This window comes from Ostrinia furnacalis, unplaced genomic scaffold (genome assembly GCF_004193835.3).
Source record: "Ostrinia furnacalis isolate ACB-3 unplaced genomic scaffold, ASM419383v2 OfSCF2585, whole genome shotgun sequence".
In the NCBI taxonomy this organism is placed as follows: Eukaryota; Metazoa; Arthropoda; class Insecta; order Lepidoptera; family Crambidae; genus Ostrinia; species Ostrinia furnacalis.
In genome coordinates this window covers 246,503-269,203 of record NW_021132824.1, presented here as the reverse complement: position 1 = coordinate 269,203, position 22,701 = coordinate 246,503, and the positions used below count along the sequence as shown (strand labels likewise).

At 34.9% G+C, this 22,701-nt stretch overlaps 1 protein-coding gene and 1 non-coding gene across 3 annotated transcripts in view; one reads left to right on the top strand and one right to left on the bottom strand.

Annotated features, from left to right (window-relative positions):
* HGTX (HGTX homeodomain transcription factor) overlaps positions 1 to 6,220 on the bottom strand; it is a 60,310-nt gene extending 54,090 nt beyond the window's left edge. For both annotated transcript variants that reach the window (XM_028309001.1, XM_028309002.1), the window contains exon 1: positions 5,824 to 6,220. In XM_028309001.1, coding sequence (XP_028164802.1) covers positions 5,824 to 6,130 — 307 coding nt within the window. In that variant the 5' untranslated portion in view covers positions 6,131 to 6,220. The remainder of the gene's footprint in view (positions 1 to 5,823) is intronic.
* Positions 6,221 to 15,907: 9,687 nt separating this feature from the next.
* TRNAD-GUC (transfer RNA aspartic acid (anticodon GUC)) lies at positions 15,908 to 15,979 on the top strand. The gene has a single exon. It is a non-coding gene; the product is annotated as a tRNA-Asp (tRNA).
* The last annotated feature ends 6,722 nt before the right edge of the window (positions 15,980 to 22,701 follow it).

Sequence of the window (22,701 nt, the reverse complement as noted above, 5' to 3'; positions counted from 1 at the left end):
CGTTGTGTTTCTGTTTTAGACGTTTTTGAGTACATTGTGTTTTCCTAGAGACCTTACAATACACCGTAATTTAACTGTAGGTACATTGAATAGTATGAAAAAAAATGGGTGTAATAATCGTCATAAGATGGGGATCCCTAATAATGAGGTAAGTGCATCAGGGTTCCACTTTTATGTATAACAATGTATGAGTTTACAACTTATTAATGTTTGATTTTATGAGGTAACAACTACGAGTAGGTCATTAGTTTCTGACTAGAAGTATATGAGCCAACATAAAAGCTTTAGACATAGCTTATAATAGGACTCTATTATCTATATCTAATCTAGGTTGACGTGTGCTTAATGTAATCATACTGTTTTTGGTCAAGTCTTGTGCTCTAGTTAGAGACTTAAATTAATAAATATTTAAAAAACTCAAAAGTAAAATTCAAAGCCTTTGGTATTATTATGTACTTATCTACGTTAACGAATCGGCATTTGGGAAAATTATTATCAAAGTACATTACCTACTTTATTTAGTTTTAGTTTTGATATCATTTTCTTGATGTTGTTTTATGTCGCTGAATAAAACATTTCATTCATTCATTAAAAGTAATTATATTGGATGAAATAAATATGAATAACTTTAATTATTACTAGGTATGGATTATCCGACCTTAATCCACAATACATGAGGTGCCATTGGGCGTTGAGTCCAAACGACACCCACTGGGACCGGTCCCACCCACATCCCACACTTTTTGGCTGATTAAATAACAAATTGAAATGTAGCTTTAATTGCGTCATTTTTACTGTATAGATATGCAACAAGGTGTACATGTACATATCTACTCGTACTTATGACACTTATTTATCTCTTTTTTTCCTTTGTATTTTCAGTTTTGGTATTATTAATTAGTTTTTTTGGAAGGAGAACAGGAAATGCAATGAAATTAATATTAAATTATTCAATTTTAATATTACTCTATTAATGGCTGATTTTTCAACCGTCGGATATCTTTTAATTGAAGAATAATTTTTGGCACATAGACTGTTTTAGCATGAAAAATATGTCAAAGTAGGTACCAAGTTTATTCTTCAGTTAAAAGATATCTGACAATTGAAAAATCAGCCCTAAAACTTTTTGCAACGTTCCTCAATCAGTCATTTTAAATCATCAATCTACTCAAAAACGCGACTAGATACCTATCAGCCAGTTTGGCTGAAAATAAAAAACAGTTTCAAAATTAAACTTTTTTTAACGTAATGTCATTTTCCTCATACGTTTAATTTTTTTTCATCTGCTCACAAAACGCAGTTGCAGAACTGGCCGAAAACAAAAAATAAAAGCCGTTATTGAAAGCGGCGTTCCAAAACTGCATTCAAAAACTGAAATTTTAATTGCTGCCAACATATGCAGCATTTGGCGTGGGGGGAGGGGGGCAATCATACATGCCCACATCCCCACCCGGGCGGGGTAATTAAAAAAATGTGTCTCACTTCATTCCGGCCAGGGCTACCAACTGTCCCAATTTATGAGGACAAATTGTTTTAGAATTATTTTTTAAACTCCATTTAGAGGAATTTTCAGTAATATCTTCTTGCTCTATGACAATTAATTGTTAAACTATGTCGCATGTTACAAACCATTATTGTGTGATTTTACTGCGTTGTTCGTGGAAAAAATAACAATGTCCTTTTTAAATGTCAGTGATTTATTATAATATGCTGTAATTCGTATTTGTATTAAATTAAGGCATAAGAGGAATAAATACACAAATATAGCACTTATTTTTATAGTATTTTTGAACGTTTAATGTGTACTGGTATTATAATATCTGTGGTATAAATAAAATACTTAAATCGCAGACTTTTCTACTTATCATTTTAGTTATTTATACATATAATAGCTGTAGTGTAAATAAAAATATTTAAATCCCAGACTTTCCACTTATAATTTTTTACTTAAAATGTTTAATTTGCATAGCAATAATTTAATTTTATCTTGTGTGGCAACCCTACCCGACTGCCCAACTAATTAATGATTGGGCCAACCCTGCAAACGGTTTGGGATTTTAATAATTGTCTAGCGTTCTTTGGGGCCAGTGCTAAATACGGTTTTTACGGGCCGCAGAGACCCAGCTTCGATTCTCCAAATTAATATTTGGAGTTTTGTTTCGGTAAAGGGTGTTGGTATAACTGTTGTGTAATTAATGTTGGACTTTATAAGGGCTTGGGTTTCATTGTTTTTCATAAAATTAATATTGTTTAAGTACATAAATACTGCTGTACAGAAAAGTCTTAAGATAGTGGTGAGAATTTTCTTCTATTTTTTGAGTTGTCACATACACTCAATCAGACTAGGAATCTGAATGAAGTATCTACTCGCTAAATTAAATAATCATTTTTATTTTCAGGCAAAGATTCATTCAAGCCTATAATATCTAGGAAGCAAAACACTTAGGCTTAGTTGCACCACCTAACTTTAACCATAACTATAACAATAACCTGTGTTTTTTGTAATATAGTTTGACAGACTTTTGCTGTTTGTTATACTTACAGTAAGATGGTGCAATCCAGCCTTAGTAATATTACTCTATGTGTGTTAGAATGGAGATTTAAACCACAGACTCGGAATCATGAGCGTTCCAAGTCAATAATCCTACGGTCCAAGTAACCTAGCATTATCTCAAAAAGTATAAAAACACGAGCTTTTCTTAACTCGTTAGCTTTACATCAAACCCTACTGGTTTTTCTAAGCTATCTAAATGTAACTGTCAAAAAGTAATTTGTCTTTTTCAGTTGTTTAATAAAAGAAAGTAAATAATTAAGTTTATATCCGTTATCTAGTATAGTTACGGCAATTCACGAAAGCGTGTTTATATGTGTGGAGGCTTGCTACTATTCGTCTATCAAAAGTTTTGATAGACATTACATTATCGTTATGTGCATGTACACGTACACACATAAGTAAGCTCACTCTCCTTCGTGAGTACTTAATATTACAAGCTTAACTTGGGACTAGACGGCGCAGTGTAAAATAAAATAATATATTGAACTGCGTTCAAACATACTACTCATAGTTATACCACAACTTCATACAAAACTATAACATCAGCAACAGCATTATTATCATTCATTAAACATTATTACCTGATCAGTTATCAGCTTATCAGTTAATAAGCGGAGGGACGCGTTTATTAAAATCACCGTCCATCCGTGGCGAGATATTATTAATTAATAACATAATTTGCTTTGGGTTCCTTCTAAAAGAGGTAAAAATTAATAATGATAAATTAATCAGGTTAGAAATAATCGTTTTTCTTGCGTTCATTTTCATAAGGGGTTGAATTAATGATGACATAGAACAGTTAGATGAGAATTTAATCGGAAACTCGCTCTACATTAGAGCGCATTTCAATTATTTCGAGGAACTTCAATAAAATAAAATAATTAAATATGTGTAAATTTAGTTTTTCTGAGACTGAAAACTGCGTTTCATCCATTCGAAAAAAAAACATTACGGTTACCATGTCTAAATAGCTGTTACAACACTTGCGTTTATTTAAATGTCTGATACTCTCGTAATCTTTAATAGATGTCTCCTGTAATGTCCCAAATACAAATATTCACAAAATACTTAAATTAGATTACGAATATAATTCAATATTTTACGTAAAAGTATGTGAACCGTAACAGTTCGTATTTTAATTGATCGATCGGCACGACACAATAATTGCAAGTACCTACCTTGAAAACGTCAATTACTCGCTATCTCAAGCACCAGATTACAGGAATTACAGCTGTAATATTGTGGCGCGGTTTAATAATATTACATTCCTGGATTATGTCGATATTGACGGAGCGAAGTCGGTGATAGTGATAAGCAAATTTAATTGGATAGAAAAATTAGGAATATGTGTGTACATAATGTGTACCTACTTGTTACTTAATTATTTAAATTTTCAGTAGATTTTTGGGTCTGCGACTTTTTTTATCATAAACTAGCGGCCGCCCGCGACTTCCCGTTTTACCCCCTTAGGGGTTGAATTTTGCAAAATCCCGGCTTAGTTTTTAATAATTAGTTTCTGAGATTTCGTGATTAGTGAGTGAGTCAGTCAGTGACCTTTCGCTTAGATTCTTTCTGAATTTGTTATATTTTAACATCAGCAGGGATTGAAAGGTCGCTAGCTTCAGCAATGCACAGACAACAGTTGATAGAGCTGCACTGAACTGGTTACAATTAAGGTTGTCAAACTTAATAAGCCGCTATGGCATAAATGGACTGACACGACGTACCCTCTGAAATAACGTGCCTATAACCGTGTACACATTTCGTATTTTATATGCCTAACTTAATTTCTAAATCGCAGTTTTTGAGTTTTGTAATCGCAGCAAAATAAAAAAAACAAATGAAAATATACCTAAGTATATTTTCTATAAAATACCGCTAACGGTATTTTTATTCGAGTTGTATTACTTAATAAAAACATAATAAAAGAGCAAACCCAAACTCGTATAGGAATTGCAGATTCCGTCGGCCCGACTCTACACAACAGCGCGGCAAGATATCACAATGTAAAATATCATATACATACATTCATCGATAACAACAACCTGAGCTAACAAATTCACGTTTCTTATATTAATTGATCAAAATCAAATCAAATAATTTTATTTGCAGAACAAAATGTCATGATAATATAAGAATAAGTATCAGAGTCAGTTTCATTTATTTTCTTATTATTATTAATACAATAATATTTCATCATCACCATCATCATCATTTCAGCCATAGGACGTTCACTGCTGAACATAGGCCTCACCCAATGATTTCCACAATGGCCGGTTGGTGTAATATTTAATTTTATTGATTTGTTAATAGAAAATCGTGAACAATGGATGAAATATTTGTTTTAATTTTATTTTTTTTAATTAATAATTAGCCCCTCCTTATTTAAAAATGACCGCCACATGAGTTTCTTTCTACTAAAAATTATTTGTATGTAAAAATTCAAATAAATTATGTAATCATAAATCGTTTTTGGCTTTTTAATGTAAGCTGTAGTTGGCAATTGTTCATTGTTAAGCAATTCCAACTTTAACGTAAATTAATAAAACTATGTTTTATCTTCAATGACAATACCTTATTAGAATTTTATCTTGTTATCTATTACTTGACAATAAAATATGTTTTGCATAAAATATTGTTGACCAGTCAAAATACTCACAATTACTTATTACAAATTGAACTTAAACTCGTAGGTATTATCTTTCCGACGGCGGCGGCGGCTGGGGCGGGCGGCAAAGCGAGCTTTTTAAAGCTTGCGTATTTTATTTATTACCTAAGTATTGGTTTTCTTTCCCATTTAAGCTTTTAAGTTTTATTGATTTTATACCTTATTTAGCATAAAAAGTGTCAATAAGTTTATTTAACCAAATGTTTTCTCATTATCTCGTCATAATTACAATTTAACAAACGGGGTTATTAAATTACGTATTATAAGTTACAAATACAACAAGTGTTTTTCAATACCTGTTTCATAAATCATTAAAAAAGTCAATAATTTGTTATTATCTTGATCTTCAAGACTTCTAGCTCGTTGATGTCTTTTTCAAAGTTGCAAATTAATTTACTATTTTTAACAATAAGTTTAATTAATTAACTAAACATAAAACACCTAATCCTAAAACTTTAACACCGCTACGACTATGTCAAAGTTTGTGTACATTTGACTTTTATCATTACAACAACAAGCCTGTTATGTCTCTTATAGATTCATTGCATTATAGGCAAGCTATACCTTGGATTTATGGTTGGTATAAAGGCAAAGTACTCACTAGACTGCAACCGGTCTCTCCACGCCATCGGATTGGAGACCAGCCCTTGGAAGCCAGGCCAGTAGAGCGGCTTGTGCTGAAGGTAGTGCGCCATCCCCGCCGCCGCAGCCGCAAGAGACAACCGAGGCGTCAACAGCCCAGCACCCACGTTAGATCCCACTGCTGGGCGCGACAGTATATGGTCAATCCCGTGAGGATTCGGCGCTGGAGGAGGCGCCTCCGCCAAAGAACTCAGTGCCGCCAGCGGAGCCCCAAAACCACCCTCCAAACCCCGCGACATCGGAGGCGAACCACGCAATTCGGACATATTCGTAGTCACAAACCGAACACACGCTCCAGCAAATTAAAACATCTCGAATACCGAACGGCGAACGTTCGACCACTCGCGCGCCGCGACACCAAATGAAAAGCGAGCTCCTGGGCGCAAACAAAAAAGTGAATTGAGAACGCCCAGTCAATCTAAACCTTATATCGCTGACGCCGCCCAAAGATGAAACACGCACAGAAATACGCTCCTCTCGCTCCTTCTTGTATCAGCCAGATAGAGACAGACTGCTCGTGGTGTTAACACGAGAGCGTAGATTTAACGAATCGCTATTTGATGGCGCTTCTTGTCTCTTTATAATTAAGTCGGGTGCAGTTTTTGCGGTCCCCCCGCGCGTGCATTCCCCTCTAGCGTCCGCGCTAAAAACTATTATGCGATATAATAAGGCAGTTTATTTTGAAACGATAATAGCAATAATGGCCGGAAGGATCGTTTGTCGTCGTATAATTTATGTGACAAATATTTTATTAATTGACAGCGCCGTGAATGGCACTCGAGGTCGGAAGGAAGCGAAACACCCATTGAATTAGAGACATCTGCTGGGGTTCTGAGATCGTGTAGATTTTATGCTCCATTACCACATATTGGTGTATTAAATTAATTGATATGTACCAGTCAATTAATTTTAAAAAGTACTTACTACAATAAATTTTAATCCAAGTTTCATTAAACTTTGTATTAAGTAGATTATTTTTTACTATTACAAAACTTCGTGACCGTATTTTTTAGTTATCTCTGTCTGTCTTATGAACTTAAAAATGTAAATCAGTAAGTACTCAAGAAAAGATTCAATCATTGGTGTACTAAATGCTGAAATTCGACCATTCACAGCTATGTTTTCCTGTAAATGAATGAATTATCTGATCTCCTCGTATGTATAAAACTCTATCTCTATGTAACAATCTTAATTTTTAATTTAATATCTGCCCCTTAAATCTACTTTACATACTGACTCTTTATATTATTTAATCTGAATCAAAAACACGTTACAAGATCAAGATAAAATATAAAAAAATATTAAATACACGCCTCAAACCAGTTCCATCCCCAAAGTCATAGGAAATGAGACTCCATTCACACATCCCATCAAAACACCGAAATCAATTAAAGAAACTCGGTATCCGGTCCATTCATGACCAATCCCATACAAAAAATGACCAAACCCATACAAAAAACTGCCTCAGAACAATTTATGCTCGAAAAATATGACCACAGAGTTTATCCTAGTTTTTGACTTTTTTTGATGATGGTTTATGGAAGCTTATTGGGGTAGTCATAGATTTGTTTTTTAATTCTAGGATTATTTTCCTCACTTCAACAACAGAGTACCTAATTAACTGTGGTATCGAATGAGGGCTGATTCCTCAATATTAGTTACCTCTTTCTGCTTCTTTCTTCCTTTCAATGAACTCTTGGCCATTTTATCAGACGTCAATTATTAAATTTTTCAAGCAAAGGAAAATCAGTGGTAGTTAAAAATCAGTCCAAAGCATCTTTTCTATATCTGGATGTAATTTTTATGAGTTGATAGAGAAAGAAGTTAGTTACATTTCGTCAAGCTAAAGCTCATGCTGTATAACATAAGCATCTTCCAAGCCGTCAATTGTAGAGCATACTATACATACACTCTTTAGAAAAATATTTTAACAAAGAAAGAACAAAAAAAAACATTTTACTTGCACAGATCAACCTGTCTTCAAAGAAAGAAAAGCCTTTATTATCTGAGGTCAACCTGTCTTCAGGATGTAAAAATCTATTTCATTGATCAAAATCGGTGATTTCAAATTACCTTGAAATAAAACTAAGGCAAGTCACTGCCTCTATGATTTATGTAATGTGGGAAACACATTAATTTTTAAAATTAGCTTCATACATTTTAATGAGCGCACACTACGTAATCAATTAATAGTTAAAGTCAACAACTATAGCTAAGATTAATGCCAATAAAGCTTAAATACAGGGTTGCAACTAGACTATGTACGGATTGTAGCACATCAAGCTAAATACTGTGGCACCTTAACGTGTTGTAATACAGGGTATTTTCCAACAAAAATGTATAGTTTGATGTGCCTACACATACGTTTATCAACTGTCAATGTTTGCCGCACAAAAGTCAAAATCCATTGAGGGTATCAATTACTCCCTTCTATTGACGCAGTCGGGTAAACGATTTGTACCGGCCGGATGTGACATAATACCGCACTACAGGACGAGGTGGGGCCTCAGTGTGAGCGGGAGATATGTCAAAAAGTCGTGTCAAGCTTAAAGCTAAGAAAAGACGTAACTAGCCAAGTTGATAGCCAAGAAAATACGGGGCTGGGCAAGATTAAAATCAAGAAATGACAAGCTGGCCATGTTTAGAGTTATAATAATTATAAGCCATATGAGAAAGAGGCTCAAAAACTGAACTCCGACAAACGTTTCTTCGTCATTATTTAATACTAACTGGACTTTACTGAGACACTACCCTACTCTAACAAAGGTAAAACGCCTTTGTCCAAGTTCAGTGGGTAAGCTTTTCTTACTGTTAAAACGTAACTACTGTCTTGTAGGTTGGTAGGTACACCTAATTAGCAACTTAAACTTAGGGGTAATATTTATTTAAGGGTAAGACAAAGTTCTAAACAACGTTTTGTTATCCAAAATGGTATGAAATCCTAATTAATAACAAGTAAACTATTTTAAAGAGGATTTCATCATCGAGTTGTATCAGTGCCCATGCAGTAGTACTTAATTTATTATTTTAAAATGTTTTTTTTTATAATCTATGCTCGTGTTTAAATAGTTTCGTGCTCTATTTCATAATACAGACCTTCGCTCGCCTGCAGTGAGGCCCCACCTCACCCTCTTCCCTACAAAGGGTGCGCTGGCCATTCATCCCGACATCAATTAGGGACACCTTTGCTTTGTCCCGATTTTATCATCGGTCTATTATAAGCTTATGATAGGGACATCTTTTGTTCAATCCCCACAAACAATTTTAAACTTTATTCACAACGAATAAATCTTAATTACGTGTGTGATGGAGTTGGATAAACAAAATTTAATTTTGATTAATCCACCACCGTTTAATTTAAAGAAGGATTAAATTATTGCGACAAATTACCAATTTGTCTGTAAGTACTTTAATTTAATAAAGGGATTATGTAGGACGTTAATTAAAAGAACAAATTAATATTATCATATAAATAATTTTCATTTTCAAATGTTTGTATTTAAGTAGCAATGAAACAGGTTTAATATGAAATGGAATCAAACTCAAACAGACGGCTAGAAAGCTAAAATCAACAGCTTTAAAATTTTATCTCTACAAAAAGCACATAACGAACTTATTACATCGGAACTCCCACCACATTTAATTCGGAGAACGTATTGCGGCCTCCATACTCGCGAGCTCCAACTTTAAATGCCAATAAAAAAATAGATTCAGAGCTTCAGGAATGAAGAATCGACTCCCGTAATCTACGATATAGAGCGGGACGCCGCTAGCGGCTGATAGAGACATAAAACAAATGCGGCGCTCTGATTGGCTGTTAGAGATTAAGCCACGCCCTCCCCACCCTCTTGCGCACGTGTTTTTGTTGCACACACACGATATTCGGACTTCGCAGCGAGCGGACGTGCCACATCTATGAATGAAACTTTCATGAATTTACGTTTCCATTTTGTACACAATATTTCATGTGAACATTTTATATTGGAAGCTGATAGCAACGTTTGGGATGTTTCCGTTGTTTGTCTTGGTAGGGTGACTATGCTAGTGTGAGGATAAGGATTTATTTAATAAAGTTTGGAATTTAAGTAAATGCAATAGAGAACGTGTTATAATAATATATTTCAACTAAGGCAAACTAACATTAATGATGAACAAATAGTATGTTTTTATATCACCGACTCTATTCATGTAAGTAGGTACTGTCAACTTTATCATGGGTACCTAATTAAAGAAAAAAGGTATCACACTGTTAAGTAATGATTTATTTCAGACCCGGGTTGTCTATTTTTTAACTAATTTTAAAAATGGTCTCTCTTAACTATAGCTAATGGCTGCAACAATATACTGCTGCAATATACGGCTTAAAGTGCTTGAGATCAAATTAAAACTTATGGTCATTAATTTTGATCCTTTAATATTAACTAATGACGTATCTGACAAAATAATCACACTCACTCGCCCTACAAACCGTGTTAAATTCGTCACTTCGCAAACTGCACCATCTGAGCAGTTAGTTTTTAATCTCCAAATGCGAGCACTAAATCAAATCAATCGCCTTAATATCACTAAACAAACTAAATTAAATCATCCGTGCCCTACAATGACTCGAGGGTGCCATAATTATATTATTTGGGGTGCCATACACCCCTGTATTGACAACGCCGTGACCGTTATTATTAAATAAATTAAATGGTATTATAACGCTCCATTTACTTTCAGTTTTGAAACATTCGGCTAAATGAAATTGAGTGTTTCGTTATTCTATTCATTTAATGTAGCGATGTTAATTTAATTTTTGAGATGACACCTTTTTAATGGGTGTTTGTAAAATCTTAATCAAGGGTAACGCCAATAAGTAGTTAGTGTCAAATATTTAGAGTAAAATAACGACAAAGTGCTTAGTAAAATTATTATTACAGGTATAGTACTTAAGAGAGTAGTTCTTACAGTAGTAGAGTGGTAGGGGAGACCGAGGAGAGTTGAGACATTGACGATTTTTTAAAACTTATTAACTACTAGCGAGCTCGTAGCAGTGCGCGTTTTTAGTTCAAGTCTCGAACTAACAAATACGTGCTGTTGCGAGCTTGCTGATAGTTAATAAGTTCCAAAATAATCCTCAACGTCTCAACTCTCCTCTGTTACAACTCTCCTCGGTCTCCCCTACATTACAGTGAAATAAGTGCTAAAATAATAACTAGCTGACCCGGAGAACTTTGTACCACCTATGTTCATTTAAAATAATGTAGAATTCTAATGATAAAATATTTTTTCAAATTGGTCTAGTAGTTTCGAAGCCTATTCAATACAAAAAAAAACAAACATTGAAATCTTTACTTTTTTAATATTAGTGTAGGTAACAAAACAAAGTAGTGGTTAATAAACATATTTTGTCACTCAAAGTTGGAAAACTCCTAGTGGTTGAAATAAGCGAACGGAAATCAAAAGCACACTTTAAAGTAAGTACTTGCCGACAAACAGTGAGCTAGACTATGAAGTTTAAAAATATATATTTTACCAACAATGAGCTTTTAAGCTCCTTGCATTATGTATTGTCGAACTCTTTTTCAATACAACAATTACTTACATGATATTCAATCACGATTTCAAGACTTTTACTACATAGCATAGAGTTTTGCTAGAGTTCAAAAAATTAAATGTATTAGAGACAGAAAAATATTGCAGCTAACTGAAATTTTTCTTCCATACTTCAACCACGAATAAGATTGTTGTCGATGGATAAATATCCAAACAGAATTATAACAAAACGCAAACAAATCTGTAATACCTTCCATTGAAAACAATCTCAGATTTCCAACCTGTAAATAGCCCGCAAATAATTTCGTTACAAAAACATAAATACACCCTGCTTCTTTCATTTCCTCGACCCATTGGGGCTGTGACTGAACCTTATGTGGTGGAGATAGGAATGGATTTAGAGGAAGAAAGCAGGAATGAAAGGTGAAATACAATAAACATGGTACACAGGTGTATCGGCGGCTATTGGAAAACTTGTAGAATTAACGGACGCTGCGAAACAGGGGTCCGAGGGATGAGGTAGGTGTAAAATTTGTCGAGTTGTCGATAAGATTAAAACCTTCCTCAAATGAAAATATTTTCTTTTTTATCAACAACGAGGAAGCTTTTGGCCTGCATCTCAACTGGTGGAAAATGATGATCAAACCGAAGGTTGGAAGCGAACATCACCCGGAATCCTCAACCACAGAGGAACTGGCTAGCTTACCTCCAACTGCCGGAATGCTTGTAGTTATAGTGACAGACTTAGGGCTCTAAATAAATAACTAGACACAAGACAATAGTTTTTCTATTGCTGCCTAATATTTTTACTAGGCACTAATTCAAAACCTAGGTCTTTAAGGCCCAATTCGATCAAACTTTTATCCGAGAATAACTCTTGGTATTTAAGTAAATCAAAATGTAGTCAAAATGTCGAATAAATGACGATCTATTCTGAGATTAATATTTATTTACTCTTGTTTGGTCGAATCCACCCTAAATCATTTTAACATTATTTGATGGTTTAGCATGGATAGATAATTATGACTGTTGACATGACAACAAATTCTGCATCTCACTCTTGAGAGAGTGAGAAGCTTCACAAGTCGATGCCAGCAACATTCCTAAAATAATTATATTTTTCTAAAATACATTTTTTCTTGTTTCTGTTATCGACAGTTGGAAGCCCACACCGCCTCAAGCGAGTGCAACACCTAAACATTAATTTTATAGCTCACTAGTGATTTCCCGCGGAGTCGCTTACACCTCTTTATCGGGCACCTGAATTAAAAACAATAAATTGTTCACCGAACGAATGAAGCCAAGTTTCGATTAAAAAAGTTCACCCACTGTTTATTATTTCAATAAATAACTCGATATTAATAAACGACTGTTGTTATGTAAGAAAAGTTTGAGATTAAATATTTTTAGGAATATGTATTATTATTGGAGACAGTTTTTAATGTTTTGTAAAGGTTGACATGGCAAAAGGTTATTAAAAAATATTTCGCTGTCATCCAACTTACACAGGCATGCAAAATTTCAGCTCATTGGGAAACCGAGAAGTGGATCAATTTTAAGTTGCAAGATTTGACGACACTAGACATGTAAAGTAAATAAAAACTTGTAATATCAAACCATTTATTTTCATTGCTAATATTATTATTATGTCATAGATGCACTGTGCTTAAAATATCAAGCAGTGTCAAACAAGCAATGGTGAACGGTTAGAAAATCATCATCATCATCATTTCAGTCATAGGACGTCCACTGCTGAGCATAGGCCTCCCCCAATGCTTTCCATGTTGATCGATTGGTAGCGGCCTGTGTCCAGCGCTTCTTTGCTACCTTTACGATGTCGTCGGTCCACCTTGTAGGTGGACGTCCCACGCTGCGTTTTCCGGTACACGGCCTCCATTCCAGAACCTTGCTGCCCCATCGGCCGTCAGTTCTGCGTACTATGTACCCTGCCCATTGCCACTTTAGCTTGCTAATCCATCGGGCTATGTCAGTCGGTTAGAAAATATTGAAAGTAAAATGTCTGCTTTCAGTACAAAATTAAAACCGAATTCATACGGGCAAAACCTAGGGCGGCGACAGAAGCTAGTCCATAAATATAATAACACTGACAATTATAGTTTAAAACAATAACAACAATAATGTCCACCAGAACAGCTGATGCCTAACGACCCTCCATCCCTACTCAGTCGTTCCAGCAATTAACACCAACTAATTATGAGTCGTTTGAGATCGCGATAGCCATTACACTCAGTTTCCATAAATATGATAGCCATTACACTCAGTCTCCATAAACATGATGGCCATTAGAGTCGTTTAGTCTAAATAGTTTGGTCAGTTGATCCTCAGAACTCAACAGCTCGGTCAGTTTTGAGAAAATCTAGATGATGCCAGGGTTATCCCTGTATATCTGTTACGGCTAAAGATAGGTGTGAACATAAACTTAAGATTAGCCGGCTAAACTTAAGTTTATCTTCGACGAGGTGTTAATGTTAGTTTCTTCTATCTTTAGCCGGCTAAACTTAAGTGTAACCGCAGACCCCTGGCTAAAAATGTAGAAGGAAATGGAAAAGGAAACAATGTTACTATTTTGACACGAAAACTTTATTAAGAAATAATCACTTTCATTACACATACTTTTATGTAGGTACCTATGTAGGTATTCAAAATTACAATTATTACAATAACAAAATATTTATTACTTAAAACAATATCTACCTAATCATTAAAATAAAATAATAAGGAACCATTTGGTCATTACAGAATCTTCTGTAGGTATTTAAAATTACAAAATAAAACTGCGCGCGCGTTGTCTCCCCACCGCTCCCTCAAGCCCTCCGCCGGCCTGGCGCGCCCATCGAATACATTTTTAGCCGTTTCGTTTTGGCTAATGTGCACATTAGCCGGCTAAAGATGGAATATCACGACGCAAACTAACATGTTATCGAACTTTAGCTGCTTCTCGAAGATAAACTTAAGTTTAGCCGGCTAATCTTAAGTTTATGTTCACAACTATCTTTAGCCGTAACATATCCATAACTTTATAGTTATGAAATTCAGTGCCCGTTTTCACCATCAATCCCTAATTTTTAAGTGACCCCTATGGTGACACATAACAGGCATTTTGTTTTCATAGGGGTCACTTAAAAATTAGGGGTTGATGGTGAAAACAGGTATGAGTTGAGTATATCTATCTAATTTATTTAATGTTTTCAACCGTGTAAGTTGCATAAATTGCAACACTTTGTACATATTTCTGTTATGGTGAATATTTTTTTTATTATTATTTTAATATTAAATGCTGTTGAGTTTCTTATTATATAAAGCAAATAAATCTAAATAAAGTAGGCTTTATTTTTATAATATGTTAAGTACAAAATATGAAATATGTAACGCAATGTTACTAAAATAGAAAGCGTGAAACCTAGCTTTCGAGTACCTAAAGCTCAACATAATAATAATATGTAAATAATTTATTACAAGATATTAAAATATTTATTTTTTGTTCCACTAGTATTTGAAGATCTTTGGCTATTAATAGATAAACCAAACTTTAAGTTAATTAAACTCTACTCTTTACTCTGAACACCTGTGTAAACTAAGGCACCATGAATTGCTACTGAACGGAAAAAATACCGACTCATTAAGCCTTTAAAAAAGGCAGAACAATTTAAATACCTTGGACATCTAGTGACCTCTGATTTGAAGGATGATGCGGATATTGAAAGGGAGCGCAGGGCACTGTCTGTGAGAGCAAATATGATTGCCCGTAGGTTTGCTCGCTGCTCAGTGGATGTTAAAATCACTCTCTTTAGAGCTTTCTGTACGTCCCTATACACGAGTAGTTTATGGATAAATTACACTAAAAAGCAGTACAGTGCCTTGCGTGTCCAGTTCAATAATGCCTTCAGGGTGCTGTTGGGGCTGTCTCGGTTCTGTAGCGCGTCCGGGATGTTTGCCGAATTCGGCGTAGATTGTTTTTACACAACGATGCGAAAAAGGTGCGCATCCCTGGTGCGCCGGACCTGGGGGAGCTCAAACAGTATCCTGAGGCTATTCTCTGAGCGTTTTGACTGTCAGTACATGAATCATTGTTGCATGATTCATGTGCTGCCTAATTTAAAATAACCATGACATTATTGAAATTATTATTGAAATTAATGTAATATGTAAATTGTAATGTTGGATTATTTTATTGATTTATTTAATTTAAAATTTTAATGTAAACTAACCTTAACTAATATGATCCCAATGTGATTGAAATAAATATTTATTTATTTATTTATTTATTATTAAACGCATAACATTTTTTTACTAATCTACAAAAGGAACCAATCAAGTAGAAGAAGTTACAATCACGTTACATTGCAGTTTTCTACACTAGCAAAATGTTTAACAACACAATAACAATAAAAAAACCTTATCAATTTCTTTATCACTTGCGAACTACTTTTTTATCTCATCAAGTAGCGATAAACTATTGATTTAAAATTTTGTACATGCTAACACAGTCTTCGGTAGTATAGTGGTCAGTATCCCCGCCTGTCACGCGGGAGACCGGGGTTCGATTCCCCGCCGGAGAGAAATTTTTGTCATTTGTTTTTTATTGTAATCTTCGATTTTGAAAAATTAAACTGTCATTAAAATTCTAGTTGAGACACTGAATACTTTGGAGCAAGATTTTATAAAATTATTTTTGTGATACTAGGTACCTACTTGATGAGTCTTGGGTAAATATCAATATGTAGACTTTCATGAAGGTAAACGTATTTGACTTTTTGTTCTAACTTTACGTTGACATTAATTTATCGAATCTAATTGAGTTTTATCAATGCGTACACTACAGTGCCATCTATTGACGAGAACCTAAAACTTAGTTCCTATACTCAATTTAATATATTTTAAGTATTAACAGAAGCTATACATTTATAAATACACTTCGCAAAACGACCATTTTCAGTATAAAACAAACATCCAACTAGCATCAACTAACACCATATTTTCGTGGACGAATCTAGAACGAGACATTAGCCGAAACCGCCCCGTAAATCTTGTCAATTAACTGGCACTTACCCCCTAACCCCCTAAGGGGAGGGGGACAAATTGAATTTGTTTGACGTTCTCTTAATGTTAAGGCGCTGTTGTTTGCGAAATTAGTTTGTAGAACAAGCGATAATCACTTGTTTCGATGGCTCGGAGTTGCAATTGATGGTGTTTTTATGGCGTAATTATGAATCAATTAGGTTTATTTCAAAGGCTTACACAAGGGGTTTATATTACTCACTACATAAGAACTACTACTTGCCTTAGAATAAATATTAATATTGGAACTAACTATGAGTAAGAACCTATACAAAACTATGGTCGTCACCGTCATAGCAGAACGACGACAGCTCATCAAATTAAAAACTGTGTTATCATATTTATGAAGTTGTAAATAGGAGCTATTTTGCAGCATAACTGACTATAATATTTATTACCGAAATCATGTCTCATGGTTAATTAAACATAACTTATAATAACTTATAATTATGTACTTATAATCTATTGATGTAGATTACAGTTTAATTTTCTGTCGACTCTGCATACTTGTCTGCTTAGTGCAGGACTCTGAAAATATCCGTGTAAATTTTCAGCCAAATGACGTCCACTGTTGGACAAAGACGTCCCCCAAGGATTTCAAAGACAACCGATCCTGTACTGCCCGCACCCAAGTACTTCCCTTTGCGACCTTCATCATCGTCATCAGATTAATGCGACAAAATATTATAAAGAAAAATAACCATTCACTATTACATGATAACAATGTAGGTAATTATCTAAACTTATGCCTCTAGCCTTTATCATAGGGCTTAAATTATAAAAACTGCCAGTCCCAAAAATCTCAATATTTTACCCAATGAAAATACAATGTGTACGTTAAGTAGCAACTCCCCGAATCCCATTACCATCTTTTCACAAAACCATACTCTTTTTGGCCACTTCGTATGTTCAAGGGGGGAGTGGGGATAATGGTACGAGACGATTAGCAAATGTTGTTACTGAACGTGACAGGATGTGGCCGGAAGTGTTAAAAGAGTAGACAGGGGAATGGATAGAAGGGGCAGTATTTTAAATTATAATTATTTGTTCTGGCGCTTTTGCTATGGGATCCAAATATATTATACAGAGAATACCCGTACCTAATATAAAATTGAGTAGTTATAATTACGAAACCTTTGACATTAAAAATAAGGTGTTTTGGAATTAGGGGCAAACGGGTTTAACGTCGTTGAAGTGACAATACCTCCTAACTTTAGTATTTCTGTGGCAGTGGGCAGGGCACAGCGTTGGGGCAGAAAAGTTATTGAGTGGTGACCACGGGCCGGAAGACGTAGTGGCGGCCTCCCACTAGGTTACACCTTTTATGTATATTTTTGCTTCACATAGTTATCTCTGGCTTAGAATTGAAAAAGCAGGCCAGTCTATACATTTTCAGCTCTACATCGGCAGACCAAAACCGTCGATCTTTACATGGCAGTAATTCCCAAATTGCAATTTACGGCGGCGGTCGCACGCGCGTCTTGCCGGCGCCGGGCGGTTAAAACACGCCGGTTATTTACTACGTGGTTATAGTGAAGTTTCTTTCTACAAATAGAAGGCACTATAGGACTTTTGTTTTGTGACGTAGAAGTGATTATTGTAATGTAGAATCAAAATTAACTCACGTAACGCAACTCACCTGAAGAACAGTAGTTAATAGATTCAAAAATATTATAGAGTTTTTAAAACTAAAGTCCGAGTCCCAATAAAAATGTCCATCTTTCTGACTAGTAAAGACGAATTTAACATAAACACTGAACTGTCTAAATCTCGAATGATTAGATTTAAACTTATTTTCGATTGAAAAAGTGAAGGATAAGTGATTCTGAGGACATTTCACTTCTGCTTGAATAAATGTTCATTGAAATACATTTAAAAAATGCCTGTGTCTATTGACTGACTATACAAAACTTGTAATGTAACACCATAATGAAATAATGAGGGTTTTCGCGAATGAAAAATCCGCCAGATGGCAATACGTAGACGCGATGTCCAAATGCTACATGATTGGTTATTTTTGACATGAAATTGACAGATATGTCAAAATCCACCATTCACGCAGCAGTCAGACCCCACATCCACATCCTTTCACGGATCTTTCATTCGCGAAAACCCTCATTGTGGATATAATATTAAGATTTAATAAAGTTCTGAGCATTTCAGACACGGTTCTAAATCGACATATTTTTTGTCCCGCAAAGGGTGTAATATAAATTAACGAAAACACTCAAAATATTACTTAGTCCCATTGACTTATAGGTACTTCATGTCATGCCAAAATGTTCGCGGTTACGTTGGACCGCTTCCATACATCGGCAAATGGCTAAGTAACTGCTAATTCCACTATCCTTCATATGGAAAGCTAGCAAAGCTTTTAGTTCTTACGATAAAAAGATAAGGAAATGTGGGTTAATACGAGTGGTATGACTTGAAATGATTTATTTTGTGGTCCATATAGAGCCTGAAAACGGAAGAAAACTTGTTTTTTCAGCAAATGGGACATAATCTAGAGATATTAATTTATTGAATAACTAGCGGCCGCCCGCGACTTCGTACGCGTGGATCCCGTTTTACCCCCTTCATCTATCTTACGCGGTTTAGATTTTTTCATACAAATGTTTTTTTCCGCTAACTCCCGTTCCCGTGGGAATTTTGCAATATCCTTTTGTAACTAAGCTTCAAGTTTACTAAGGTACCTGCATGCCAAATTTCAAGCGTCTAACTTAAGCGGTTCAGATTTTTCATACAAAACGATTTTCCCGCTAATTCCCATTCCCGTGGGAATTTCTAAGTATCCTATAACCTGCCCAGGAGTATGAAGAATAATTGTACCAAGTTTCGTTAAAATCCGTCGAGTAGTTTTTGTTTCTATAAGGAACATACAGACAGACAGACAGACAGACAGACAGACAGACAGACAGACAGACAGACAAAAATTTTACTGATTGCATTTTTGGCATCAGTATCGATCACTAATCACCCCCTGATAGTTATTTTGAAAATATCTTTAATGTACAGAATTGACCTCTCTACAGATTTATTATAAGTATAGATATTGGATACGAGTCAAAAGAAGTTAAAAGGTATTTCTCTCTTACCTAAGTAGGTCTACCTAATCTTACGCCCGTATTCACAAACGATGCTTGCTTAAGTGAAGCAGCAAATCGAACGCACAGCGTTGAATAGAGCTCTGTGATTGGTTCATGTGTCACCCTGTGCGTCCATGCGCACTGTGAGACCTCATAGTAATGTTTGTGAAAACTCTTGTATTGTCTTCTACTTTACTCCAATTTACCTACACTGAAATTAAGTTCAAAATCAAAACAAAAACTAATCCTTTTCAATCTTAACCCTAACAAAAACACCATCAAGTAAATTAGAAAAAACGCATAGTTCTTCATTAGTTCCCGTAATTAATCCTTTAAAAAGCCCTTCCCTCGATTGCGAAGTGGACACTAAATCTCCGCTTTTCCATAATTCATCTGCGAAAAAAACACCTCATCTACCAAATGGATCCCAAATAAGTCCAAATTCTTCAATTCCAATTTCGGACAAAATTCGTTCCGATATTTATTGGAGATTGGGATTAATCTTTAATTCTCCCCTCCACCGATCCGTTTTAAAACGCGCTTATGACTATCACAACACAAAGTGATTCCAACTTTACATGTAGAGGTTAAAGCTCAAATTAGGATGCCCCGAATTTGAGGGTAGCAGTAAAAGTGGGAAATATTTATGAGCTTTCGAAGGAAATTCTTTCTGAATGTTTGCATTTATGAAAATATGCTCGAATGAAAAGGGGACCGGCGGGCACAGGCTGATGTTTTTGCTGTAAGTCTTGATTACAACATGTTAAATATTACTGCTTGATAATCTCTGCGAGTTCCTTTATTCATCTGTACTTGTAAACTATTGTTTGCATGGTGATTTCATTAGGTACATCATTACTTTTGTAAAAATACTGCCCAAACCAAACAATGCAAGAGCATTTGACGATTTGTAAGTACTAATTTAATTAGTCTACACTCTACACAAATAAAGATAATTTTGATTTTGATTTGAATGAATGTGATCTCACCAACACCAGGACCTCATTGCTAAAATGTCACTGTTAATTACTACCTATCGAATAATGATTTCAAAGACGGTTCATTAATCATTTAATTTGTCCTTGCTTACATCCATGTTAGTTCTTCAGGGTATTACATAGTTTATGAATCGAAAATTGTGAATCTACAGGGTACAGGTTCTTAATTATCGATTTAAGTAGTTTTTGATTGTTTCAATCCAACCAATAACAGGCTTGAATCCAGGTAAGTATGCTCGAATTTATTTCAATAAAAATACCTTAAAATGCACCACCCTGTACGCTCTACAATCGTTTCCGATCACAGTGTAATTTATACGGGATCAAGTGGAGGCCAATAATGTACCCCCCTACCCCCCACTATAATTACTTGGCCACTCGCTAAACTTTCATAATCATATTTTGTAACGGCTTGAAAAAAATCTGTCGCAAAGTACGCTGGGCCTTTTTTGTCTACGTTAAGTAGTTGGNCCCCGGGACAAACTTGACCTTCATTGGTTGGGTTTTTGTGGCGGTCAAGCTGTAGATCCTGGCTACACAGGAGTTGCAGTGGTGGGAACGAGAGGTGGGAATAGTCCCGTAAGTAGTTGGTTTTCTTTTGTTTCTCGAAAAGTAAAATGGAGGATGCGTTTTAAACGAAATTAAAAACTTTTGCTATAATAATTCTACTTTGTATTTAACTTTATGTAGGTTATTTATATTCTTTATTAATTTGTTTTTATGTTTTTGTTTTAAGAAATCACAAAAATTTTAAGGGCATCTTATTTATTACATTTTACTATTTTTAAAATACAAGGTAGGTATTTACTTCAGTATAATTTGATTTATAATGTTATTCCATAAAGGCTAGGCTAGTTCTGACTGACTGACAATCCTGAAATATAGCTTGACCCCTCTACTGAACGCAGTGTGACGCAGTCATATTTAAATGAGAGGTCAGTTGACTTGACAACTAAATGGAAAACAATTTTCAATCATATTAAAATTACTATCTTAACTATTTTTTTAATTTGTCGTAAAAAAATAATGTTTCCAAATTGGAAGTATCTACCCTATTTTTTCAAAACAAGACAAGTGTTTTCCAAAAGTTTTGACATCGTAAAATTAATTTCCCAATACTTTCAACAAGGCAAAGACATAAATTCTATGGGTATTAATATTACAAAATCACTTAGCAATAATACCTATACACAGCATCTTTCCGCCGTTTTTCAAGCCATTTATCTTTTTTTGAACCGTGTGCTAGTCCGTTTAAGGTGTATATTCGAAGTTATAGAAAAATATGGCTGTGTTCTTAAAAATTTTGATTCGTACCGTTTTTCTTTTAATAAGTAAGATGATTTACGCGATGCCAAGCGCACTCGGTGCTGTGCCCCCCTAATTAGGGAGAAAAAATTCACAATCGCACCTTAACGTCATTGTCAAGTAGTTAATGAGATAAAGCTGATTGTTTTTTCGAGTCAGCGCCATTTTAACGGCGCTTTTTTAGCTGTGCTTTTTGGTGTAAATTGAAACTGTAGTGACTCTACATTATATTAATTTGAGGTAAAGGTTTTAGTTACTTGGAGATGTTTAATGTTCTCATGACACGACTCTTCTTAAGTGAAGAGAGTCTCATGGGATACCTACTTAATTTATACAATTTCTCCCATATAAATAAAAAGTTACACCATACATAGTTGAACCTTATGGTTTTCAAAGTGACGTTTAGTATGGAAATGTCTTTTTAAAACTATGGTGTAACTTTTTTATAATGGGGATTTGACTTTAAAAAAATTTGTCAATGTTAACAATAATTTACTTTTCGAATCAAATAAGTACAAAAACGACTTCAAAAACTTAGCTACACTTCGTTCCAAAACGGCTCTCCGCAAAATGGCCGCCCAAATCAAAACATGCAGGTGAAATATCAAACAAGCCCATCCACCTCAAACTGCCTCATTCTAAATAAAAACATTGCTCCCAAATCGTTTCTATTTCCCTGGCATTTGTATCTGCAACCACTTTCCACTTATACCCTTTCCACACCACTTTCGACTCTAACTCAAAGTTGATAAAGCTTTTGTATCTGCACAGAAAACTTTGCAGCATTATAAGTATGAGATTGCTAGAGTAGCATGCGTGGTACCATTAAGG